This window comes from Dermacentor albipictus, chromosome 2, assembly GCF_038994185.2.
Source record: "Dermacentor albipictus isolate Rhodes 1998 colony chromosome 2, USDA_Dalb.pri_finalv2, whole genome shotgun sequence".
Classification (NCBI taxonomy): domain Eukaryota; kingdom Metazoa; phylum Arthropoda; class Arachnida; order Ixodida; family Ixodidae; genus Dermacentor; species Dermacentor albipictus.
In genome coordinates, this window is record NC_091822.1 from 152,100,645 (window position 1) to 152,128,461 (window position 27,817).

General features: G+C 48.0%; 1 protein-coding gene and 1 non-coding gene across 2 annotated transcripts in view; one reads left to right on the top strand and one right to left on the bottom strand.

Moving 5' to 3' along the window:
- The window catches only part of LOC135899884 (uncharacterized), a 285,314-nt gene that overhangs the window by 27,888 nt on the left and 229,609 nt on the right, over nucleotides 1-27,817 (bottom strand). The window contains exons 2-3 of the mRNA XM_070533328.1: nucleotides 17,295-17,418; nucleotides 12,877-13,019 (exon numbers count right to left, since the gene is read on the bottom strand). Coding sequence (XP_070389429.1) covers nucleotides 12,877-13,019; nucleotides 17,295-17,418 — 267 coding nt within the window. The remainder of the gene's footprint in view (nucleotides 1-12,876; nucleotides 13,020-17,294; nucleotides 17,419-27,817) is intronic.
- On the top strand, nucleotides 12,565-12,712 carry LOC135899920 (U4 spliceosomal RNA). The gene has a single exon (XR_011512370.1). It is a non-coding gene; the product is annotated as a U4 spliceosomal RNA (small nuclear RNA).

The window sequence follows — 27,817 nt, forward strand, 5'->3', positions numbered from 1 at the left end:
ATTCGGAAGAAAGAGGCCAGCACGCGCGAGCATGCATTGCGTCGCGCGCAGACCCCGACGGCGCGCCGGAGGAAAGCTCTCGGCGAGCAATCTGCAGCGGCGCGGGACGAACGAAGCGAGCGCCGCCGGTGCTCATCATCCTCGTAAGCCAACGCCCCTCTCCCGAACTCCCTATAACCCCCGCCTCCCGCCATTCCTTTCACGATTTGGGGAAAAGCGGTCTCGTCATTGTCGAAATGGCTCGCGTGCGGTTCTCTCTCCGCGTGCCGGTCCTCCTGCACGTGTAAGTGCTCGCGTGCGGTGAACGATTGCTAATAGCTGCGAGCGTGCGCGTCGTATCCCCCGTTCGATTCGCCTAGAACGCCGCCAGTCCGCGGGAGATGGAGCAGGAAATCGCACCCGAGAAATCTGGTCGACGGCATAGGGTTTCATACAAAAATATCGTTCAACCATACAAGGGATACAATGGGATGTCGTTGTTCAAACGTATTTATTTGCACGATTCCCCTCTCACAAGCCGCGCCAGCTTCGTGGCTGCGGCGCTGCGCTGCTTAGAAGGAGATCCTGGGTTCGACCTCGGTCGCGGAGGCCCCATTCTGATGGGAGAAGACCGGCTTGATAGGATGAGATCGAAAGGAACGTATCCGTTACAGGCGTAGGTAACTGTGCCAGGTAGACATCGAAGTTTTAAGGCTTAAGGATATGAGTTTAAAGGTAAGAAGCTTAAGGAGATCTAGGCCAAATGCTGGATAGATAAGCACTTGTAGAAAGAGAGGCAACTGGCGCCACCTACATGCGCCATCTGCGTAAATAGAGCTAATAATTTTAAAGCATGTTTCGTCCTTGTGGTCCCCTACGCGCACACTATGGCGGCCTACACACAAAAAGATATCTGGTCCCGTATTCATAAAAGCGTTACGTTCGTAAATGCGTTTTGCCATTGACTGGCCGCCTTCGCTAGTGATATGTCCAGCATCAGAATTGGCTTGAGTTTCCTCTTACGAATAACTACAGTATAAGAGGATTTTAAGAATTTTGCAGGGAAAACATGGCCACAATTAGTACATGACCGGGGTGGTTGGAGAAGTATGGGAGAGGCCTTTGCCCTGCAGTGGGCGTAACCAGGCTGATGATGATGAGGATGAAGAGAATTTTGCGAATACTGGCCTGCCTTTCCTTCTTTAACTGTACCCTGTGTACCAGTACTTGATACGCCAGGCTGAGCATTCTTGCGCAACAGAAAGCTAGGTGGCGAATATTTGTAACATCGCGGCGAATCGTATTCACACTCTAACCAAATAGTTTTCTGTATGTAAGATAACACCAAGCACTCATTGAGGGATGGAACAAATAAAAGAAAATGGCAGGCGACCCTTATCTTTGATTCAGGTGTCTCTTAGTCGCACTCGCACCTCGGCGTTAGTGTTCTATAGGCTAAGTGAGCAAGCGTCTTTCCCCTGGCACGATATGTGGACGAAGAGTGAAGGAGGGCGAGGAGGAAGCGCAGCGCGCGCCATCTGTCGGGGCCTAGCCCCCTAGCGAGCGGGGCACGAAGCGCACTTTAGCCACCCTCTCCAGTGCTGACGTCAGAACATGTAACGAGCGCGTGTGTGCAGCTGTTGCGAGCAAGCGAGCGAGCGAGTAGGTGAGCGCCGGGAAAGGAGAAGCGAGAAAGCAGGGAGTGACGTCACATCCACTCCGCTAGGCAGATGTTTTAGTCTATACCACGCAACTGTTTTTTCATTAATTAGCCTGTTAAATATCACTCCTTGTGTACGACGTCATTATTAACGTCATTACGTCCGCTTTCTACTTCCGGGTTTTCAGGAATTTCGCCAAAGTCGTGCTCACGTGGTCGGTCTCTAAAGTCTACGATTCTGCGCTTTAGTGTGCGGCAATCCGGTATTTCTAATTATTTCTTATTATTCCAGATACTTCAGTAACTGAACTTGTAAGTAAACTTATGCTCTGATTGCATCTATGAAGAAACCCACGAATTTCGTACTGTACAATTTTTTTTCAATTTTTTCTGATTTATGTTGAATCTCGTCACCGGTCGTCTCCGGAGGTGAACCGGAAGTGCTGCGCAAGAAACAAGAGTGTCACTCGACGCTCATGCCATTAAAAATGTTACGCGTAACCTTAGAGGATAGGAAGAGAGCAAACGGGGCTAGCTGAGATTGCAGTTGACGTTAAATAAATAAAAAAAAGCTGGGTAGGTCATGTAATGGGTATAGCGGTATGTTCAAGTGGCAAAGTTGTTTATAGAGAGTCAATTTTTGAAAAATGACAGACTCGGCAGAATCAGCCACAGCACGCTCCGCATCCTCCACTCAAGTGGCAAAACCGTCAACAACCAGGCCAAACACACAATAGTTTGGTGCCGGGACATACCGACATTACGGGAAATCAGGAGGCGGATAGGATAGCTCGAGGGCACGCAACAAACCGAGCATCCAACAATCTCGACCCCACTGAGGAACCCGAGCCGGTAGCCCAAAGCTATTCAGAGATGCTAAACTACTACATAGGGATCAGACGAAAATACCCGCCCCCTCACAAACAACTAAATAGAGAAGACGCCGTAGCATGGCGACAGCTACAAACGGGAACATTTCCGTGCCTAAACATGCTAAGCAAAATCTACCCCACACAGTAATAGAGGAAGTGCCCGTGGTGTGGAGACAAACCAGCCATATACCATACCACATGGGCTTGCCAAAAAAATAGATGAGCTAGCCATAGTAGAAAACCCGAGTGCGGAACAGTGGGACAGGATGATATCCAGCGACATCCTGAAAGTCCCACAAGGCCTAGTAAGGCGTGCACGCAGGGCAGCTACCCTCAGCGGAGCCCTGAACTAGGGAAACCGACCCTGAAGAGAAGATCGAAGACTCCATCTGAAGCCGCAAAAACCACTGTAAAATAGAGCAAATAAACGTTTTTTATCATTATTATCATCATCATCCTCATCATGGAAGACGAAAGTGGTGCCTCAAATATTTAAAATTATTTTTATAAGCATATTGAAGATTTAGTTTCCTGCTCAAGACAACATGATGACATTGCCAATATGAAACCGCTGCAACAACGACCGGCAGTGATACAGAGCACTCACTCACTCACTCACTCACTCACTCACTCACTCACTCACTCACTCACTCACTCACTCACTCACTCACTCACTCACTCACTCACTCACTCACTCACTCACTCACTCACTCACTCACTCACTCACTCACTCACTCACTCACTCACTCACTCACTCACTCACTCACTCACTCACTCACTCACTCACTCACTCACTCACTCACTCACTCACTCACTCACTCACTCACTCACTCACTCACTCACTCACTCACTCTGTCTCTCTTCCACTCACTTATTCAGTTACGGACTGATTGACTCACTGTCCCACTCACTCAATCATTGGCTCACGCGCTATCTCGCTCGCTCACTCATTCACACACTCTCGCACGCACGCACGCACGCACGCACGCACGCACGCACGCACACACACACACACACACACACACACACACACACGCGCGCACACACACACACACACACACACACACACACACACACACACACACACACACACACACACACACACACACACACACCCTGTATGTCTAAACTACGAAAGTGCTAGAACGGGCTATATGATGTAAGCAATATTTAAAGTCCGCCGCGCCTGAACCTGTAACAGCAACGAGAGCAAAAATTTTAGGGCAGCATCTCAGAGTACGGATGCGAACTTATGAACATCGAATCGCTGAGAACTAGAATGTACTTACGCGCAGTTTTATCGCGCAGAGCACCCTGACACATAGAACTGACGCTCATGCAACAGGAAACCTTTTATCTTGGCACTGTGCGTAAGAGGGCGAGCACGCCGGCTCAGGGAATACGGGAATTCCAGAAATTCTGCAAGTCGCTCACGCCGCCTAGCAGTTGTTTCGGTCATTCTCTTTCAAGCGCCTCACGAATGCTTTTGTCGCTTCAAAGAATTGTCAAGGCGCGTCCTCATATCGGGCACGACAGCAGTGAATAACGCGACACCGCTTTAAGCTGGAAAAATATCAAGTGCAACAAGCACGCAGCGTTCATCTTTGCGAGCACGCAGGCAAAGAGCGGCTGCGCCCTGTAAGCCCACGTTCGTTCCTTCCGTTTCAGCCAAGAAGAGACACGCTCGATGAAGCGTTTTCGAAAGTACGTTCGCAAGAGCTCGCAAAAGAACTAGCGCCTTAGAGCTCAGCGTTACAAGCAAAAGGGGCGAAAGCGAAAATTAGACTGAAACGAAAAATAAGTCCTTCTGGTTATATGACTTCGTCAGGTTGACTAGAACCCAGCGCTTGATGGCATACGGGAAGACGGTACCGGGAAAAAAAAAAGAAAATTCGAAACGCTGCTGAGAATGCAGAGCACTTGAACTTTCGGTCTATATAGGACACCTTATGCGGGAATGTGGAAAGGGAATTTAAAAGGTTCTTGTGTCGATATGGGACGAAACTAAATGATAGAGTTGTTCAGGTTGACAGGAAAAAGAGCGAGTAATGGCGGGAAGGGAACACAGTTGCGCGAAAATTGGTTCCGAAGGCGAAAAGCGCTGACATTGCGGTATTCGTCAAACGAGGGGTGCGGAATAGGAATAGATACATAGATGTTTTGTTGTTAGGAGCTGTGTGTCTGTTCTTAAGCTAGAAAGAAAGAAAGAAAGAAAGAAGGAAAGAAAGGAAGAAAGAAAGATAACATCATGAATGAATGCCTCCTAGTACACTTTGTCTGAAGTGCGGGAGATAAGGAATAAGCAAGCAAGCAAGCCTGTGCTCTGCAGCTGCCTCAAAATGTGTTCATTCCATCTCAGTGCAGTTCAGTTTATTTTCGAATTTACACTCGTTCAAGCAACATAAGCGCGCATATATATATATATATATATATATATATATATATATATATATATATATATATATATATATATATATATATATATATATATATATATATATATAATATCCAACCGTTTCCAAATTTTGTGCGCAGTTACGTCAGGTCATTGAAATACCGAGTGTGTATGTACAACCATTTTCGAGAATGCGAATTAAGCGAGAGAGAGAGAGAGAGAGCTCTATTGAAAAGCAGAGTGCTTAGTCGGTGTATATAGCCCTACCTGCTGCTCCGCAGGAAATTGGACAGAACGGAAGAAATTCCCTTGAGGAAGGTGGGCAGAAGAATAGAAAGAAAATATATATGTAAAAAAGAGAAAGGTGCAGCTCCTGTGATATTATCAGCAGCAGGGTAACTGTCCTAGCTAGGCTACAAAGGCAGGTGATCTCGTAAACTTTGGCGGGTAATGCGAAAAAACTAATTTTTTTTTTGATGCGATGAACTGGACGTGTCCCAGTTTAAAGAGCAAGCAGATTGAGTCACTATGGAAATACAACAATTTCAGGGCTTCGTGCTGCTTGGATGGGCAGGACCAAGGGATCCCAGCTTCCGCTTTTTAACTCAAGGAGTGTTGGTCAAACTTTTTCAATATCGTTGTCATTCGTCTCTGTAAGTTGGACACTCGAGCAAGATGTGCTCTATTTATACTCCATGGCACCGCAGTGGTCGCAATATCAACATGTAGTTTGGCCATTGCAAAAATTAATTATGTTCAATCACCCAACGTGTAGTCTAAAGGCTGTTTCACATGACGCGATTTTCATACAGCGACACAGCCAATTCTGTCGCTTAGCGGCCTCCGCGAGGTCGTGGGCTCTGCGCGACTGGATTCCAACAAGTTGGTCGCGCCGTCGCTGAGTCGCTGCGATTTTTGACTAGTTTCCATGTTGTTTTTATTTAACGATGCAGGCAGCAACTTTGCGCATCACTGCGACGGAAATGGCGCTGCCGCAAACGCATGTGAAAGCTGTCAGCGAAAATCGCTCTGCGACGTGCGCGGCTGAGCGATTTTTTTCGCCCCAATCGCGCCATGTGAAACAGCCTTAAGCCGATAATACTGGGTTCCAGATGCCGCGGTAAAGGTTGCGGTAGTCTCGACTGGAGTTCCGGGTGAATGTTGTACAAAAAAAATGACGATAAATGTGGAGCTCAACTTCTGTTCCATTTTGTGATCGCATAGCGCCCCGCCAAAGCGAAAGCCACACGTTTAGTGAAAAACACTTTGATAAGCCTTATGTGATCGCGGCGTTTACGAACGATAACAACAACAGCAACAACACCAAAGACTATGCAATACACCAGGGAAAGTTCCACAAAGGCCGCTTTCCGAGTGGAAGCCAATATTGACCTTCGCAGATTTGCAAAGCGTCGCGTCGCTCCGGCAGCCACCGCCTGTTGTTATGCTTCTGGGAAATTCGCAGTCTCTTAAAAAAGTGCGCCTGAAAACCTGACGGGGTCGAGGGGAGGGATGTGTTTACGAAACATGAGCCACCTGTCGACTGCAGCGCGGTTGCGAGGCTAGAATTTCAATAATCTAGGAGCTCCTCTACCAGGCCCTTATGTTTCTTTCTTTCTTAACACTTTTCTTAGCTTCTTTTTCTTTGGGTGGGTGGAAAAGGGAGGCTATTCTACGCACTGTGACATTGCGGCGATCCCCTTGTTTGTACAGATTATAGCCCAAAGCAATTATTTTTTTGTATTTTTGCTTTTACTTTGCACTTTCTCACAGTGCTGTTAGCGTGCACAGATATCTCAGATGCACGTCGAAGATAAAACATGCGTGCATGTCCCGTGGCGCTGGTGGACCGGTGGCTTCCTGGTACGTGGTCCCTGACAAAGGAGGTTGGTGGAAATAAAAGAGAAAGGAATAAACTTACGGGCCGACTCACGTGACGTAAAGGAAAGGAACAGATTGGCGGCTACGTCGGCGGAACATTTCGCGTAATAAAACATTAAGAAACAAAGAAAGAAAGAAAGAAAGAAAGAAAGAAAGAAAGAAAGAAAGAAAGAAAGAAAGAAAGAAAGAAAGAAAGAAAGAAGGGCACCAGCAGCGAGGGTTACCTGTGAGTTCTCAAATTAAACGAAGCGCAGAATGGCCCCGAGCTATATACCGATGGCCCGTCAGCACTTTTTGTGCAGCTAAAGCTCATTATAATAACGCGCGACATTTGAGAGGACGATGAACGTAGCGAAAGCGTGCGAGGCACCTCGCATGACGTGTGCAAACATGCGCGGTTGCATACAAAGCTGAGCTCAGTAAAGAAAAAAACAAAAATAACAGTGTTTGCGGCTCGGGTCTCGGTACTGCCCGACTTTTCAAGGCTGCTTTATAATCAGGCACGGTTTTTTTTTTTTACTGACAGTAAAGCTTAAATCTGGAAAGAACGATCATAGCGTCCTTCTGCAACGCCATCGTCGCCATTTTACCTGCACGTGCGTCAGACTGCCTCTTCATTCTCAGCATCACCCTCGCCATTGCTGGTGGTTAAAACGTGACAACCATTACGTGTTTCCAGTTGCGAAATCACTTCCGTCACATGCAGCACGCAAAATCATAGCCTTCGAGACCTGTTTTTATCCCTCAGAGGCGACCGCCGCTGGGGGACACCCCTTGCACTGCGAACAAAAAAAAAAAGTAAAGCTTTGCAGACCTCCACCCCTGAGGAACGAACTCAGGTGATTGTTTCAATGCATAGTCGGGAACCGTACGCACCAATCAGGGTCGCAGGAATTGTTGAATCCTGCTGTCTTTTTTTTAATTTGTAGGTCTTATTTTGAGTCCCTGTTCACTGCCGCTGACGTATATGTTGACAGCTTCCCTACTCTCAGCAGTGACGCGCTTTTATTGCGATAGCAACCATATGGACACTCCAGGCGCATTTCTGCCGTCGGCGTCGGCGTGAGGTTCATTATAAAGTCCAAGGACGATAAGATCGTCGCCGAGCGCCGTACACTCTTAGAAAAATTTACACCCTTTGGGGCGTATCTTGTCCCACAACAATAATCGTCATCCGTGCTGCCCGCGTTTCCTTTCTTTAACGCGGCGAGCCCGGTACTTCCCAGTCACGAACGGCATGCGCGTTATCAGTGTGACGCAGCACTCTCGACAGGAAAGTAGCGAGCGCCGAGTTTTCAGGAAAGGACACGCAAGCAAGGCAGATGACGATTATTCTTGTGGGACAAATATACGCCCCGAGGGGTGCAACCGTTTTAAGAGTGTATGGTGCATGTGCGAGTGAAAGCGTGCGACGGTGAGCCAGCGAACGCGGTTCAATCTTGCGTGTGCGCGAGCGAGGAAAGCGGAGCGGAACCGCGCCCTCTCCGGTCAGGCCCGCGGCACGGGGGTGAGGCGAAGGAGGAGGAAGGGGGAGGGGGCGTTTCTCCGGCGGCAACTGCTTAGGGCCGATTTACGCTCGAGCCGCCCATTGGCGCAAGCCGCACCGCACGCGTGCGGTCGTGCGAAAGATTGCACGTATCCAGCACTTGCGCACAAATTTCGGTTTACAATGTGTAAGGTATACACTGTGCACACAGTGCATACCTTCACCCAACGGCCCTAACAACTGTGTTCCTGAATTGCGTCCTTATCGCTCACTCATACACAGCGTCGATCGCGCAATCGTCTAGCTGGCCTCGGGACTGTATAAACAAAACTCAATATATTTATCCACGTCACGGGTAGACATGCAAGCCCCAAATCTTCCGTCGTGATGGAAAGGCACTATTTTTACTTTCGCTTTAATCGTGCGTATAACGTTGCGTGGAATATAGTTTTACTTAATGGTTATGCGAGTGCTCTTCCAAGCAAGCATCGCACTGCATAATTTCGCCTTAATAGTATTGACTATCAATCACCAGCATCACATTTGGTACTCGCGTTTCGTATTCAAAACTCCCACTCGACATCGCAGCTTCAGATATATATTTAAAGAGAGAGAGAGAGAGAGAAAGAGGAGAAATTTGCGAGCCCATGCGTTCACTGTATGACAGCTATTGCGAAACTTCCTTATTTTGATTGATAGCCCACTCCGCGAAAAAGAGTGGTTTCGGATTTTGACCGTGGGGCTTCAAACTTATCTGTGCTTTTAAGCCATGGTGATATTCGACTCGTTTCGTCCTAGTTCCTCGAATTGGAAAGGTCTTCGAAGGTCGGAAACACTCGCATCAAGCGCTCTGATAGGCATATCTGCCCCCCCCCCTCCCCACCCCTCTTTTCCCGCCATTTCTTCTCCTTTCTTTTCTTAAACTCAGGCGTGTGTGTAAGTGGAGTCGGTGGGAAAAAAATTCAGTTTGAACTAACAGTAGCGCCTACAGCAAACGTGTTGAAGTGTCATCCCGTTGAGCTATGGATGGCTGTGGTGGAACCGTCGTAATTTCTCGCAGTAATTGTGAAACTGAACTGCTGTTATTGAATGGCGAATGCATGGAAGCATAAAACAAGAGCTCTCAGAAAATAGTCAGATTTACTTAGACTCCACGCACAACGCCTCCCGAACCTTGTTGTCCATTACAATTAAAATATGTTATTTCCCCGTCGCTTTCCTTGGTTTCACTGTCTGTCGGCTACACATAAGACAGTCTCATGTATACTGCTGCAAAATAAAATGGAGGAAAAATATTTTTGCTGCTTGCTGCAGTGTAAACCTGATCGGCGCTCGTTCTTCGAAAAATACTCAGATTGACCGGCGGGCTTGACGCGAAGCGGCACTTCGAATTTCGTGATTTACTTTCTTTTTCCTTTTGAAATATGTGCCTCAAGCAAGGAGTGCCACCCTATCAAGTTTACGCAACTCGAGTTCGCCTATGAGAACGGAGTGATCCTAGATTGACCGTGCATTGAATTACGTCAATCAGAGGGGAGGCTCCCGCATGCATTTTTCTTCGTTTTCCTTTTTTTCGTTAGTGTTCTGAAATTCGCAGGAGACTGCTGCCGAGCTTGTTCCAGGCGCAACCTGACGCAATCTAAGGCACGTCACTTTGCGGAACTTGATGGAAGGGGAGGAGGAAATTTGGGGGACGAGAGCGTCTTTTTATGCGTTTCTTACACCATTTGGGTGGGCGCTAACTACAGTATTCTAAAGAACAACCCTCCGCTCCACACTGCAGCTTGATTCAACGATGACGATTTCTAACGATGTTTCCCTTTGAAACGCAGTGGTGACCAACAGTCAACGGTTCGTCTGATTGAGCTAGTCAGGTTGTACAACATCTATTGCACCTGGCCCTATATTTACGTTATTCTACCTTAAACTTCTGTCTTCATATCGCAACGTTATCTATTCCCGTAACGAGCCCTTGCCCACCTCTTCACACTCAAATTTACTCGGATTCCCTGATTTTCTTCTTAGCAAAACTTCATGAACCTTTCTTTTTATTTCCATCTTAACTATCCAATTTGTCCTCTCTGATTCTCTCCCTTTCTTTTTTGATGACTCGAGACTGTCCACCTCTACTTCCAATTACCCAAAAAGTCGATAAATCCCTAAGTTGGTCGGCCAGAAGAGGGGCTGCGGAGAATCGCCTCCCATCTAGCCGAGCTGTTATCGGTGATCGAACGTGACCGGGCACACCTCCAGAGCATGCGTTCTAACGTGGCTATTTCTCCACAATCGCGGCAAGTACCATCGGTGTAAGTATACAGATAGATTTTATGTAAGAGCGACGGATTGGGATACGTATTTGTTCGTAGTAGATGGAGCAGTGCACCTTAAGTTTCCTTTTGTTTCCTGCACACTCATCTGAAGCCCCACATACCGCGATGCGGGAAATGCATAAAAGGAAGTTGTTTCTTGCCGTTCGTGAATTGTGTTGTAAGGGAAGGATAACTTTGCATTCAGTGAGACAGCCAAAAAAATAAAAAAAGAAAGGATTACCTGCCACTGGTGGGAACCGAACCCACTGTCTCTACACGAGAGGTGCGGAAGAGCACCGCACGTACCACGTGGAGCCTGTCGGCTCGATCGTCACTGGCGGAAAGTAATATTTTTCTTTCACTTCCTCTCGTTTCGATAAGATTACGAATGTAAGCGCAAGTTCAACCTTGCTCTACAACAATTTGACCGGTGGAGTTCTCAGTAACAAACCTAATTTCCAGGTATGATGTTATGGCTGCAGTATACTGTTGACTTGCAGCTGCTCGATTCAACATATCAATAGTTCCAGTTCATCCAAAATCTTCCGTCAGTCCTCGTGAGAACAACGAGAGGCAGTTCGTGCGCAGGCGAAACTCACCTCCGCATCACGCATCAGTTATAGCGAAACGCAATGGGGTTAATTACTACATCGCTACGCAAAATGCGGTCATCTCCGAAAGGCTCCTGAACACTGTCGCTAGAGAGATGGAGCAAATTCTTCAATAAGCACTCGCATCGGTGCTCGATAGTCATGTCTCGGCTTTTCGGGACCCTAGATGCCCCGCTGGCGCCTAGGAATAAGGCCTAGCACTGAGGCACAAAACAATACACGAAACAGCAACAACAGAACTGGCTTTGTTGCAAGCTTATGCGTCAAAGGTGCTGCACGCTTTACAGGGGAAAAGCACAACAAACGGATGTAGAGATGGAAGGCTGCGCTGAAGCGATTACACGCACGCACGCACGCACGCACGCACGCACGCACGCACGCACGCACGCACGCACGCACGCACGCACGCACGCACGCACGCACGCACGCACGCACACAAAAAAACGCACACACTCTAACCCATTCTTATTATCTATAATAAGCTAACCCATGCATTATTATCTCCTCAGCTAGTTCTGGCTTCAATGAAATATTTGGAGTCGCTGTTTGCGTGAGTAGTACTGATTTTATAGCTACTAGCAAGCGTAGCCGGACCAGCCCAAGTCGACACAGCGGCCAGCATTTACATTACAGTGGCGTGCGTACACCACGAAGATGTATAACTTTTTAAATAGTTTTTGGGACGACAGATAAGGCAATCAAAGATTCAAATTGCTTGACCGCACATTGCAGGCGTAAAGAATAGTTTAGCCATAACGAAACAGTGGTTCTTAAGAGAAAGAGCCTTTGAAGCTGTTGCAATTACAAGACCCACGTCTATAGCTGTTCGATGTAACAAGCACGTCGCTGCCGCGCGTCTTCTCACGTTTCAGTAATTTGGATGCGTATATTAGGATATGTATTTTGACTTATTTTAGTTAACTCATCTGACTAATTGTTTCTTTTCCCTTAAGTGCGCGTTGCCTGTTTACCTCTTGGAAACATTTAATTGTTTGCGCGTATTAGTGCTGATTGAAGCATCGGTGGGGAAGAATAGGGGGAAGTAGAGCGAGCCTGGCGCTAGAACTGGCATCTTTACTGCTACAACAGTTATACGGACGGACGAGGCGCACTCACGCCACCGCCGCCGCCGTGCTGTCCCGCTATCGACGGCGTATGCGCAATTCGCGTGCGGAGGGTTATAGAGGGTGTCTAGTTATGCAGTCGCAAGAAGCACTCTTCTAACCTGATCCCCTGGCCGACTACTTCCCCGTCATTCCCGAAAGCAAAGGCAAAAATAATTGGTGGGGAAAAACCTGTACCTGCAGAAGTGCATACCAGGCGTAGGGCCTGCCAAAAATTGCCATGGCCGACGGTATTTCACGTCGTCCCGGCTTTGCGCAGAGGCGGTGTCGTACCCAATGAAGTGATAACTGAGGGGCGACTATTGCTAGTTGAAAACTTTTCCCGATACCTGATCCCCCAACTAAACGGAATCTACGATTAGTTAAGGAGCGCTACTTGAGAAAACATGGTCACACAATCTATCTGATGATGAGGATATACGCTTCAGCCAACCATTCATGCTTGCGCGACCGGTGTTTTCCCAGGCGCGCTGCTCAAGTGCGCAGCATCAGCATACCTGTAAAACCGTACGCTGGCAAGCAGGCTGCAGTAAAACGGTTTAAAAAAAGAAGGGCCCACCGTCCTGCGTGTCTCCCGGCAGGCATACTTCGGCGATGGTCTCCTTGGCGCCGGCCACCACCTGGTTGAAGAGGCGCTGCAACGTCGCGTCGAAGCACTGCGCCGTGTGCTCGTCCACGCAGTCCACCACGCGCTTCAGCTTCCTGCGTCGGCAACGGCAGGGCGGGAAATGCATTCGGGATCATGCCGAGTCATTGCGAAGATCGCGTTTCGAAAAAAAAAAAAATGAAGCCCGATGCAGTCGTTGCTCGTCAGAACTTTTGGGTCGTTAAATTGAATACTGCGGCTCGTTCACCGTGGCGTCTCACACTGACCTCGAAATACCCTCGAGAACGCAATCAATCAATCAATCAATCAATCAATCAATCAATCAATCAATCAATCAATCAATCAATCAATCAATCAATCAATCAATCAATCAATCAATCAATCAATCAATCAATCAATCAATCAATCAATCAATCAATCAATCAATTTGCCGCACGGAATTACATGCAACCGCAGGCGTTGCATAGTCAGCACTTTGGGCCACTAAAAATAAATCAAATTATGGGGTCTTACGTACCAAAACCACGATCTGATTATTACGCACGCCGTAGTGGCTTGACTCCGGAAATTTGGACCACCTGGGGTTGTTTAACGTGCCCCTAAATTAAGTACACGGGTGTTTTCGCCTATCGTCCCCATCGAAATGCGTCCGCCGTGGCAGAGATTTGATCTCGCGACCTCGTTCATAGCAGCCCAACAACTTAGCCACTATGCCACCACGACGTGTATGTGGGGCCACTCCAATGAATGATGAGAAAGCGCTGGCGAATATAAAGCGCGCGCGAGCGACCGCGCCTATAATGTTACTCGACATTGTGCACGGCCAGGTAACCGCAGTTAATTTGCACGCAAGGGTTCGACTGAGTGTAAGCAATGACAGGTGAAAACATGCAAAGCTTTGGGTGCCTTTACGAGCGCTTCTTTCTTCTTGCTTTTTTTTCTTTCATCCAGTCGTTATCGCGGCCTCGCCGTCCACTGCGCTCTGGCCGAGCGGGAACAGTTCGATTTCGGAAGTGAAGTTTCCTCTAGAAACAGCGTCCTTGCTCAGCATCAGCGTAAGTAGTATACAGTGACTATTTCATAGGAGCGTGAATCGACTGACCGCCGGTATGCTCGCGATTTTCGAACTCGCGAAGCCCCTGGGTCACGGCTGTGTTCGGATGGCCTGCATTCCTCACGGAGGCACTCGAAACGCGTCTGTGGTGCGACCGCAGCTGGCATGCGCTTCCCGTCGACGCTGTCGAGAAAGGACAGCGGGGTTTCGGGTGTACACGAAAATCAGCCCTTTATTTAGGGCAGTGTTACGAATGTTGTCGCTCAGAAAAAGAAATAGAAAGAAATAATCTGGTAGGGTCGTATCAGGGATGCAGCCGCAGTGTCGGAGTACGTGAATGTTTTGTGTGTGCCATAGAGATGTGTTGGGCGCTAGGTGTCGCGATCCTGGCCCTGCGAGATTGATGAGCCGACTGTCCGGGTGGGGGGGGGGGGGGGAAGGGGCAGATGCAGACGCCGCGCGCTGACCTAGTGGCATTCCTGGATTTCCACGCGCCGAACGTGGGCACGTGCAGATGTTCCAGCGGCTTTCTGGAGCACATGGTTTAATGCAGCACGAAGGAGAACACCGTCTTCCAGCAACGAAGCATACGCCGCCCCATCGTCGAACCACGCTCAGGAGGGAGAGGCAACCTCCCTCTCTTTGAGGGAACCGACAGGCCAGTGGAGCAGGGGGTCCTTTCTTCGCGCGCCGCTGACACGCCTGCCCGAAAAGAGGAATCGTCCAAGAGTCGCCGGCCAGCAGCGGACGAGAGCTGCTGCCTCGAGACCGGCGATGGGCAACGAAGGGCCTGGGGCCTTCAGCAGTGAGCTTCCATATCAAAGTTTTAATAAATAATCGATTTCCAACTTCGCCGATGCCTGCGGCCCGGTCATTTCCCCAACACACAGGATACATAAATGGCGTAAACCAAATGCACGCATTAGAAAGTGCACATGCCATAGCGGTAGCGGGGAATCTTACGGTCTAATTTTTCAATAGAGCCCGCTTCCTGCTCGAAGGGAACCCGTTTGTTTTGGAGAGGGTGATTGGGCACTAGCTCAAAGAAATGCCTCCCCCACATGCACCCGGGACTGCGCTGCGCCTCTCCAGCCTGCTGCACTGATATTTGGTTGGGGCTCCTGCGCTTGTCCCAACCAATCTTCTGCCCTTGCACTCTGTATGGAGAGGGAAATGTTTCGCCGTGGTCAAACGGGTCGAATAACCCTCTGTCTCGCTACCCGAGTCTCTCCACGCCATTTCTGGATCGTGCGTGTCGAATGCGGGAGGACCGTAACCGAGGAGGCGAGAAATTTCTGCAGCAAACTGCAACAGTACGAGTTTGATAAATCATAGCTACTGTGTCATAGCGACATCTTTTAACCACGACCATTCACGCTAGGATAAACAGAGGTATACTGCCGAGCTGCGGGTCTCGGAACGTTCACGCGCGAGGCTATTTCGCTCCGATTGCCTCATGCTTCGCGCGACATGATGATGATGATGATGATGATGATGACGACGACGACGACGACGACGACGACGATGATGATGATGATGATGATGATGATGATGCTGATACGATGGAGTCCACGAAGGCTGGTTCTTTTTTTTTTTTTCAGGGTGTCACTGGCAGCTCATTCGAAATATATGCAGTCCTCGACCCCATCGTGTCCATAACGAAAACGAGAAGTGAGGTAAAAGGAGAAGGAGAAAGTTGGCGACCGCCCCGGGCGAAACGCGCAGAAGAAGAAAGCGAAGCCCCCGAGCAGCGCTCGGGCATCGGCGATCGGATCGGCCACAGTATACCGGTTTGCCCCGACGGGGCCGGAAAGCGATTTATGCAGCGTGGACGGCGGCGAACAACCCGGTCACGCGATCGGAGCGCGCGCGGTTGCATTCGGCGGCGGCGCACGCAAATGCAGATCGCACGCGGCTGCGGCCATTTGCGGCGGTCAGGACACGGGGACGTGCACCTGCCACACGGAACGTTACCGTCGACCTCCCCTCCCCTCCCAGGAACGCGGCAGCGCGAGATCGTCGTGGTCGTCGTTTCGGAAACTGCTCGCCCACCTTGAGCGCGCTTTCGCGTCGCGAGGCCTGCGGGGATCGATCCCTGCGGGCAACCACGGCCTGTACCGTTATCGGTGTAGTATTATATGCGCACACCGCGCTGATCGCCGCGTGGTTGCTTTCGCAGTTCGGCTAGGCTCGGTGACCTCGCTTTGAACTCCTCGCCGACTTCCTCTGTGCGCGGGGTAGAAGCGCTCGGACGAAGGCGCGTCTGTTTTGCATCGCTTCTCACGGCATGAAGCATCGGCTGGTCATGGAGCTTTCTACAAAACTTACAGCGGAGAAGTGTGGCTCTGAGATCGGTCTGCTACCATGGGAACCGTGTTCACTACGTGGGTCTGTCTGATGTTTTAGACGTTCTTGCGACTTTATTTATTACGTATTATTTTTTCTTAAGTGTAAATTATGCTTTTTTTTTGTCTAGGAGCGCGGCAACAGTAGGCTTCTGGGGGCGGGCGTAATCATTGCAAATTGTCTCACTTTTCTTTAAACGCAATGTCGTGTTGAAAATGAGGAACTTGTAAAGTAACAAAGCCTTTTGAAGCCGGAAAGAGCAACTTTGATCAAGTTCATGCGTTACCTGTCATTTGCAGGCTGGGTGAATCGTCATACTTTCGGCTCCGTATAGACGCTAGCGCTAGAGTTCCCTCTAGTGTCTTTTGTAGGAAGCTCTATCCGGCTGGCAACTGAAGACGTGTGGTGACGTATATACTGTGATGGGGCGTAACCTAAGTTGTGGCAACTTCTTTCAAGGATGGGAGCTGTTTGTGCAAGCTAGTAGACGGTTCCCTCCGATCTCGATCTCAGACAACGAGGAAAGTGTTTTTTTTTTTTCATATAATGTTTTGCGTTCCTTTATTACCTACTGCGATCGACTGCTTCGTGTGTGGTAGCGAACTGCTTGGCAGCTGTGAGAATTCACTTAGTACGAAATTATTTTGTTTTTCGTGACAACAGTACTTCGCTTTGTCTTCACTTCTGCCGTTTGCACTCACTGGGTATTCCCATCGTTGCTGCATGCACACCAATGCATTTAGACATCCTGACCAATGGCCGTTTTGAGCACTGCATCATAATCGTGCTTGTTTCATCCTTATACACTATGACGTATACCTTTTCTTTTTTTTGCTCTGGATCGCCAGCCTAGAGGAAATGCGCGTTTCTTGACACATATACACCAACTTTCATAGAGATCGTTTCTAGTGTCTGCTATAAGGGCGCTATTATAGAGCATATATTAGCCCCCGTAGGCGACGGTAGGCACCTGCAGACATGGTGCAGCTCCCTCTTGCTGGTGACCAGGGTGATGTCCTCGCCTTTGGCCACGCTCTCCAGGGACCCCAGGCAGCGCTGGTACTGGTCGTTGGTGCACCGCTCGACAGTGGACGCTGTGACACAGAGGCATAGAGACTGATTAGATATGTTAGGGTGATAAGGAAGCGTACATTCGTGATCAAAAGTATGCATAGCAGGAGTTCTGCGAAACAACCGGATTTCCTCGCAGCTATGGCATGTAACTTAAACTGGACATCAGTTCAGACTCGACACTGAGAGCACCTCCCATCGTGGTAAGGCATGTGTAATGCGGAGCGTCACATCTGGATCCAGGGAACAAAGGCGCTGGTGTTTAAGATCTGCTAAATTCTATCGCGCCAACGTAGGTTCGGGAGCAAGCGCACAGAGCGTTCCCGCTGCGCCTGCTTGCTCGTTTCCAAGGGTACCGCAACGCCCTGGCAACCGCTAGAACATGACGTCATGTGCTCTCTCGGCTGCTGTTGCTTGAATAGTTCGCACTGAGCTCACACGTGTGACGTGACTCAAGCGGGGCACCACGATTTCCCGCGCAGACACATTTAATTATCACGAGGACAGCGTTGCCGCAAAATTTACCAGTGAAACAATCCGCTCGGACAATGAGTCGGCAAGTGGAGAGTTGAGCAGGCAAATATATAGACCGTCCGCACGGGTGTAAAATTTGGGACCAGTCAACTTCCAATGGCGCTTTCACATTCGGGCCGGTGTTGAAAGGTATAGAATTCACAGCCACACGACAGTTTAATGTCGCGTAGGCTGCAGTCTCCGACCGCAAAAACAACAACAACAACAACAACAACAACAACAACAACAACAACAACAACAACAACAACAACAACAACAACAACAACAACAACAACAACAACAACAACAACAACAACAACAACAACAACAACAACAAAACCGCAACTTATGAGAGTCACGCGCAAGTCCATTCTTTTCGTCGGATAGGCTATATGCACAGTTCCGGTATTCGGTAGGTAGCTTGACGGCTCAAACTCTCGAGCGGGGCAAACACAAAGGGGGGCGCGATCGAAACAACCGAACCGGGCACACGGTCGTCGACGCGGCGCAGCTGACTATGCGCTCTCGCGTCGTTGGCGTTGACGCGATTGCGGTAGACAGGGCCCGACCACGCGTGGAGCGTTTTGGCGCAGTCAGGTAAACAAAAGGGAGGATGCAGCGCTAATGGCGGAGGGCCGAGTACGCGAGTCGTTCATCATCGGGTCCCCGGATGGCGGCCGCGCGGGCCGGACCGTGAACAATGAGCGCTTCGGCGGCAAGCCTATATGCGCGTTGCGGGGTTAATTCCGGCCGGACAGTGGCGGCGTTTACGGTAGTCGCGAGGCCATCCATTCGTCAGGGAGGAAAGTTTTTCCAGACTCCATTCTTTACTCCAAAGCATATGAGAAAGTTGCTTCGCTTCGTCCTGTTTTTTTCCACACGAAGGAGTGAAGCCATAGTAAGCAAATATTGATCGTCAGAAATGAAACTCGTCACAATTCCTCCTCTACTTATAACCAGCCTTTGTCAGAGTACAGTGCTGTACTAGGCTTGTCCACTAGCCGAAAACGTCAAGTAAGTCTTCCAAAAAGTTCGTCATCTCTGTCCTGCACATGTATATATATATATATATATATATATATATATATATATATATATATATATATATATATATATATATATATATATATATATATATATATATATATATATATATATATATATATATATATATATATATATATTGCGATGAGGTTTATTCTCGTTCACGACGTTGTGGAACGCTAGGCAAAACAAGGCACTGCAAGGGCTGTCCGAAGCACGGGGTCGCTCGAGATCACGGCACGGCCCTTCGTCTTCCTCTTCAGACGGCACATACACAGGGGCGCGTCTGCTTCATTACAATGCCCCGGGAGCTAAGCGTAGCCATCCTGGCGACTCAGGGCGCGGAGAAGATGAGCGGGTCGTAGTACGGTTTCAGGCGGTTTCAGGCGGTTGATATATATATATATACATATATATATATATATATATATATATATATATATATATATATATATATATATATGTATATATATATATATATATATATATATATATATGTATATATATATATATATATATATATATATAAGGAAGCAAAGTCTGAAAAGCACCATAACAGATGGACGCTCCGGATTTCAAGCTAAACTGCGCTTACGGAAATATCTGTGGTCCATATTTCAGACCTTTAATCATTAGTTGCACTACATAACGGCGACGACCTCTGGAGTGCAGTGTGACGGCGGGGCGAGCGTCTAGGCGTCTTGGGCCGCGCGCTATATTTAAATCCACAACCTACCTCAGTACATATAACAGCGGTCATATCTTTTTTGCGGCGTTCCTCCTGGCGCTGGTGTATTAAGGAATGGACGGCAAGCGCCAACGTGGCGCCTTTTGTGGGCCACTAATGTTTCTCGAGTTCGCGAGATCTCCGGTGACGATATTGAATGGACGAGAAACAATGGCTATATTAGGCCTCGTCCGTAGAAAGGAAGAAAAATAAAAAAACAAAAGAGGGGACAGCGGACAATACTTCAACAATATATTGAAATGCAAGATCGACTAGTTAACGAAAAATTCACTAATTAACTTTTGAACTAATTGAGTTATGATCCATATTGCAACTTACAAATTCTAGCCGTGGAGTTCGCAAGGCAGATACACTTGGAACGAATTCTGAAGGGGACACCAGTTTGTATATAATAATTCCCAAACTTTGCGGAGAAATGGAATGGCTTTCCAGTTAATATTGTGCTCCAATGCATAAAATGACGCTTTCTCAACAAATTAACTGGAACAACAATGCATTCCTCAACAAAATTCGGGAATTAATATCTCAAAACTGGTATCATCCTGATAATTCATTCAAGTGGATCCGCCTTCCAAACTCCACAGCTAGAATCTATAAATTGCAATAAGGGCCATAACGTGATTAGTTTAAAAGTGAATTAATGAATTTTTGTTAATTAATCGATTATGCGTTTCGTTTCTTTCTTTTTTTTTATAGTGGTGTCCGCCGTTTTGAGCAGACCAGCCCTTGAGCTACAACTGTGACATCCGCCACAGGTAACCGTTTAAAGATTTTCGAAACTGTTCGCCTAGACACCCTGTATAGTACACATGGCGGCGACGGCGGATGGAACGACCAGTAATGTACCGCACCCTGGCGACGAAACGGTGCAACACCTCCAGTGAGGACTTGCGCCGATCGCGAAGGCGGCAAGCAAGCCGCTAGGGCGCATCGGAGGCGGCAACTTGACGCGCTCTCGCTTTCGTAACCAACTGGTTGCTACGCGACGTGACTTGCACCGATCGTCTGAAAGGGCTGGTTGGCATCGGCACGAGCGAAGTATACGCATGCCTGTACGTCGCCTAAGGGGTATACGCCTAACGGGTAGGCCTAACGGGTAGGCTTCACGGGCTATTGCACCGGGTGACCCTGATCGAGATCCCACCACGGGACACCATTTTATTATTTCATTGAAGAGGCCCGAAACATATAAGCGCGACAGGAACTTATATGTACGTCCCCCTTTGCTACCCACGTGCCGCAAAGTGCGTGGTTAAATGGGGCTAACGTTGGGGGGGGGGGGGCAGTTGATTGTAGGACGCGTTGAAGTGAAATATGCTACTCAGTCACACGATATCCTGGGCCTGGTACGAGTCGAAGAACGCATCGTGATAGCAACGAGACAGACACAAACGCAAGTTCCTTGGAGGTCGCGCTCGAAAGCAGGAGACAAATGCCGAGACTGCAGTGCGGGTTCCCGAAAGCGACCGATGTCGTGGGCTCGTGTATGTATATATATAACACACTTTCAAAGGAAAAGACAGCCTCGCGAGTCTCAGCTTTCCCACCACTCCCCTCTTCCGTTCTCTTCCGCCGCTAACGAGGCAGCCGGGCCCTTTGTCCGCAGGAAGGTGCCGCGTACGAGTCCGCGTACAGGTGAGTCGCTCTCCTGATGAGGGTTTCTCGACAATGGCCGGGGCATAACGGGCCGCGCGTTCGCAAACCGGCGTCCCGTGGACTCTCGCGCGTGGTCCAGCCAACCGCGAGAGGGTAATTAGTGCGTCCAGTCCGCCGCACGTTTTCGAAATCGTTCTTCACGGGCTCCAGGTGACCGCGCGAAGCCTGCCGTACCCGTTGTTTCCCGGAATGAAATGCGGAGCCTGAAAGAACGCGCCGTCGCCAACCCACGACGCTTTAACTGCGTTGAAGGCAGCAGTGTCAAATGATAAGCGCTAAACGCCTGTGGCATTGAAAGGCGCGGACGACAGAGCCCCACGGTGAGGGTTTGTGCACCGAGCTCCACAGCTGTAGTTCGTGCGCTCTGCGCATTTGGTCGGAGGTGTACAGGGGCGGTTGTTGAGGTCTGTTCAAGAAGAGACCAACCCGCGGTGTCACTGACCAGTTCCAGGCTATCATTCCCGCATGCACCTACAAACCTCAGTATTTCTGAGGCACGGGTAAAGTTCATAGATTTTCCGTCTTTTTTTTTTTCTAAAGTGAAAACGTGAAAGCAGTCCTAATTACTGCAGTGCGCTGATGGCTAATCTTCTTGACACACTGATAGAGGAAAACGCTAGAAGCGATAAATTAAAGATAAAGAAAGCTCGAAGATGAAAGCAAAGCTGCACGCACGCACAGACACACACGCGTGCGTGCAAGCCCGCACATATGCACATTTCAGGAAGCACACAAAAAAAAGAAGTATGGAAAGATTTCTTCTGTGTTCGCCGAACTGCTTAAATGAGAGCAAAGCTACACGCAGTGGAAGGACCGTGCGAGTTTCTCAAGTATACAAAGAACCCGCGGATACCCAAAATTTGGGAAGACGAAATATTTCGAAGAAAAAAGATAGTCCGTAGAAGGATATACTGGCAAAGATCTGCACGTTGTGAGGCTAAAGAACTACAATATACTGCATACAAGCCTGAATAAACGTGCCCAAGCCGCTTGGGGAGTTGCGCGTAAAACCGGCATTACATTATTTTTACGTTTGCCATGAGGATGGCTTTTATACCGCATGCTAGGTGCTGATCCGCATTTTATTAAGACAGAAACTCGCAACAGCCGCACGAACGTAAGTTGTTAAAACAAGGCGTTGGAATTTGGAGTCATTGGAGCCAGGTAACAACCAATCCTTTACTGTCAGAAAAGAATAAAGAAAGAATTAGAGAAAGCCCGGTTTCCACCTAAAAGAAAAGAAAGCTTTAGGGTTTAGAGTTGTTGGAGGAAGGTTACCACAGCAATTGCTTACCGTCAGAAAAAACCGAGTCTTCTCGTTTTTTGATTATGCGCTCCCAACTGCGATAGCTGCTTGAGCGGGTGGCGCGCACTTTCCTCCCCCCGTCACTCTCGCGCAACTTCCCTGCTTCCCCAACCACGACAAACAGGGCTTATAGAGACGCAAACACACGAACCGGCGCCTCTCATGCGCTTATACGAACACTCACTTCGCCGCACACAAGACTGTTCGCATGCAAATGAGCCGAAGCGGAATGTGCTCGCAAAGTAGTCGAAAGCCGTCCCGCGATAGCAACAGCAGCGCTTTCCGCAAAAGTCGAGTCTCGTATTCGCAGGTGCCAGAGAAGTAAAAAAAAAAGTCCTTACAACTTTTCGTTGTTGATGTTCAGCACCTTTCACGAGGGCGCTCACCAGCATATGTACGTATGACAAAAAAAAAAAAAAAAGAAGGAGAGAGAGAGAGAAAGACAGAGAGAGAGAGAGAGAGAGAGAGAGAAAAGAAGATTTAACACGCTGATCGCGGGTGCCCGCCAGTCTTCGCGAATTCGGCGCAAATTTTATGCACCAATTCTATACCTGTTCCCGCCTTTCGTTGTTTGCGCCTGCTCGACAACCGAGAAAAAAAAAAAAAACAGATCGAGACGGTGCGGAACACGCGAAAGCCCTAAGTTTGCTCGTTTTGCTCTTTTTCTTTTTTTCTTTTTTGAGCGCGAAACCCTTCGGTACAGCAACTCGCTCGTACGCTATACGTGCCTCGTCTCGCCACGGTCTTTTTACGTAGCGGTAAAAACAGAGAGACGTTTGGCGCATGTTGGCGGTGATCTTGTTTTTGTCTGTTTCTTTTCTTTTGTTGTTCTTTTTGCTTTGTGACGAGCACGCGCTCCAGGTGAAGAAACACGCGCAAATAGCGGTATTAAAGGTATTTTCAGACGCCTTCGTTTCGGGCCGTAGAAAATAAGGGATAAAAGAAACGAAAGCGTCGGGGGCAGGCGACACATGCTGACTGGTTTGATGAAGGCTGAGTCAACATTTATGCTTCGTCGCTGCCAAGCCGGCGCCTTACGCGACGGTGGATAAGTGATGACAATGCGATCGTGTGACGCTAAAGCGTGAAAATGAAAAAAGAATTATTTACAGAGAAAGAAGCAGTTAAGGAAAGTCGGTTACGGCGCCATGTGGAATAACGAGACAGCGGCGAGAAAGAGCAAAAGGTCGAGACAGCGAACATCGATCGAGATGGTCGATTTCACGAGCGCGTGTAATGAAAGAGTGATGTATTGGGAATGAATGTAAACAGGGCTTGGTGGGGAGAAAAAAAAGGATAAAGACACAAGCAGCGTTGACACCCAACCCTTTCCGTATGACCGAATCGTTCATGCTGGGGCGCTACGGGATCACCGAAGGAAGCCTGCGCGCTATATATTGACACAACCTTCGAAGTATTTCAATGCCGTAGAGCGCAGTTGAAAAGTTATTCCAGCGGAGAGAACTCCAATAGGGGCGGTGCTATTGAATTCGAACCCTTTTCATGGGTTTAAAATTGGAACAGTCTCTATTCTGTGCTGCGCCTTTCACGCGTTTACGAATGAGTGTCAGTCACTATGGTTCCACTGGGCCACGTCGAAAAACACGTCGATATCCGACATGTTTTTCTGGACCTTTCCTTGAGTAAGAGGTCGCTTGACAAGATGTGCAACAATCTGCATTGACGGATGTTCGGGAACATTTCCGGAACGTCAATGCGGACCCGTGCCACTTGCAACTTTGCATGGATGTGTTTCCAGCATCCCCTTACTTTATCCTAATGGTCGCTCATCTTCTCTTCTCTTCCCTTTTCTTCTATCGAAAAGCAGCGGGCTATAGAGCACACTAACTCAGGCCGACATCTGTCTGTATGTCTGTCTGTATGAGGAGCGGGTGGGGGGGGGGAGGCTTATGTTTTAGCACATTGGATACCACGCATGTCCACGGGGACCCACCCTTTCACTTTCATTCGTAGAGATCGCAAATGTATTCATAATGGTATGAGCGCGAACAAAAACGACGACGGAGTGAAAGAAAGTACGAGCGCTGACTCACAACTAGGTTTACTGAAACACACGCCAGCGATATAAGCTACACAGGCGATCACATGGTCAGTCGAGAAACGCCCCACCAGGCCACGTGGATACATGTGGCCTGGTTGTCCTTGGACAAGAATGATTATCCGCATGCGTCTGCCCATTGCAGGCAATGTAAGTGCGAGCTCCTGCTCAAAGAGGCAACAACTTTGTTTGAGCATACTGATGTATCCACCAGGTTAGTCGTGGAAGCAGCCCGCATTGAGCGAAAGGGCACGGGGTGCATTAGCCAGCCTTCTATCGAGCTTTCTCAGCAGGAATTAATTTACCTAGACAGCTCGATACGCTAACAGCTGCGCTGTGTTCGGCCATGTGGCCTGGTTGTGCGTTCCTCAATTGACCATGTGATCGCCTGTGTCACTTATTTTCCTATGTGTCTTTCAGTAAACATAGTTGCAAGTCAGCGCTCGTCCTGTGTCCATTCACTCCGTCGTTGTTTTTGTTCGCACTGTTACCATTATTAATGTATAACAACTGGCCCAACTTTCCACTTTAATATCGCGAATGTAGCAGGTATACACCCCGTCTTATTTTCTGCACCAAATAGCCCAGAGTGCTGCAGTGATAACTCGGAATAAGCGCATTTGCACTTCTACTGCCAGACTGTAAGGTTCGGCAGCCAATACAGATGCAGCACCGTGGAATATATGGCTCACAAGTAACAAAAATATTTTAATAAAGCTTTAATTGGCGATTTTAGGGGCAGTATTGCACTTGCAAATTTGAAGCCCAACAATCATATGTTGACGAAGAACAACTTCACAAAAAATCATCATAGGTACTGCGGCGTGAAGTATTTTGGCTGAGGGCGTCCCTGAACCCAGGCGAAAATTATATCGCATGTCAGTGACGCTGATTTCCCCACCCTATCACAAAACGTCACCGGCTCCCCTGCTGCACCGGCGACAATGCAATGACAATTATGACTCCTCTTCATTCTGATCCATAGAGCCTTCTTTCACTTGATGCTATTGGCAAACGTGATTATCTCAGCTACAATGCCGCCAGAACAGAAGATTGGGAACGGAATAGAGCACGCTTTGCGTCGATTGCTGGCGTCACCATGGAGAGAGAGAGAGAGAGAGAGAGAGAGAGAGAGAGAGAGAGAGAGAGAGAGAGAGCTGCGATGAAGCCCGTGCCAGCGAAAGCTCGAGCTACTGTTGGTCTGTACTCGCAATAGAGAGAATGGAGATATCGACGTCACTGGTGCACTATTTCACATTTCTTTTGGTACTGCCATGCTGGGCCGCCCGCATGCAGTGCCAAAGTACTGTGGGCTTTAGTATCCAAGACGACTTTGTTTAGAGAAGTTTTTGTTGAGTTAATAATATGACTCTGGGTCCTCAATTCCCGTATGGCAACGTTCCCTCTATAATTGCTAATTAAGCAGTTGTTTAGGACATCCTTACTAATTATCTGCCATATTTTGAACGATACCGAGTTCCTAGCGGTCACAAAGACACTTAGCCTGATAGAATATTGGAAAATAACCTCCAAAAATGAACCTTCCTACAAATTTCCGTGCAGCTAAAACAACAAACTTTATTTGTGACATGAAGTCTCACAACAACAAAATGATGCTGGGCTGCTGGTTAGCGGAGCGTTTTTTGCCATTTACGTCCATTCTAGCCAGCGGAAAGAGGGGGGTCTCTCCCCCTCCACCTCACTAGAATCCGGCACCTCGCCCCCCCCCCCCCCTTCTGTTACTATGCCACTGGCTCAAGCACCGAGATTTGTGTGAGTGCATGTTCTAAAGAGCACCTAAGATGGTCGAAATGAACCCGCAGTCTTTGGCTAGATCGCCTCCCATCCCTCCGTACATTTATTCTGGTATCCCTTAGTCAATAAATTAGGATTTTCCTATGTTAAAGGGAATGCGACAAAATCGCATAACATAATTTTTTCAGGTTCTCCAACGATTCCCCGAACACGTGAAAGTTAATGGCCGATCTCGCGAGGACAGCACCGGCCGCATCATGCTTTCGCTAACGTTTCGCATACCGTTATTTCAAAAATTATCACGAAAAACAATGCGTTAAGACATTTCTTCTCGTGAATTAAAGAAATTCTTCATACGAAATTGATGACAGCGTACGCCATTTGTTTATATCGAGTTGGTCAGTCGAAGTACCTAAGGAAGTTACGCATTCTTCTTTTCATCGTAAGCGCTGTGTCATAATAGGCTTTCCTACTACTTTTGTTGTACTACATATTTGCGAGTTCGTTTGCTATTTCCCTTATTATACTGAAGAATGTCTTAATGCAACGTTACAACATTTTGTATATATGTAAACCACAAAAAAAAAATAAGAAAGAAAAACAAGGTAGGCGACCCTAATCTTTCCCTTAGGTGTCTCTTAATGGCACTTGCACCTCGGCGTTGATGTTCTTTTGGTTAACTTCAGGCGAACGCAACGGACGAACCGAACTTGGAGGTAAGTGTTTTCCATTAATTAGCCGGTTAAATATCATGCCACCTCCTTGTGTGTGAGGTCATTAGTGATGTCATTACGTCCGCTTTCTACTTCCGGGATTCCAGGAATTTCCGCAAAGTCATGCTTACATGACGGGTCTTTTAGGTTCGCGATTCTGTGCTTTGGTGTACGGTAATCAGTGATATTTAATTAATTCCATTTATTTCAGACATTTCAGTAACTCAAATTGTTACTAAACTTACGCTCTGATATCACATATATAAGGATACCCATGCATTTTGTACTGTACGAATCTTTATTTTTCTTATTCATTTTGGATTTCGTTCCCAGTCGTCTAAGTGATTTTTAATTAATTCTAATTCTTCCACAGACTTCAGTAATTCTACTTGTAACTATACTTACGCTCTGATATCATATCTATAATGACTCCCATACATTTTCTAGGGTACTCCCTTTTCTTTCTTTTTTTTTCTTATTTACTTTGAATTTCGTCATCCGTCTTGTAGGGAGGTGAACCGTAAGTGCTGCGCATAAAACAAGAGTGCCAGTCGATGCTCGTGCCACTAAAAACAGTGTGCTATTACTATTAAGCTGGTACGAAAGCTGTTGTGAGAACAAGCCACCA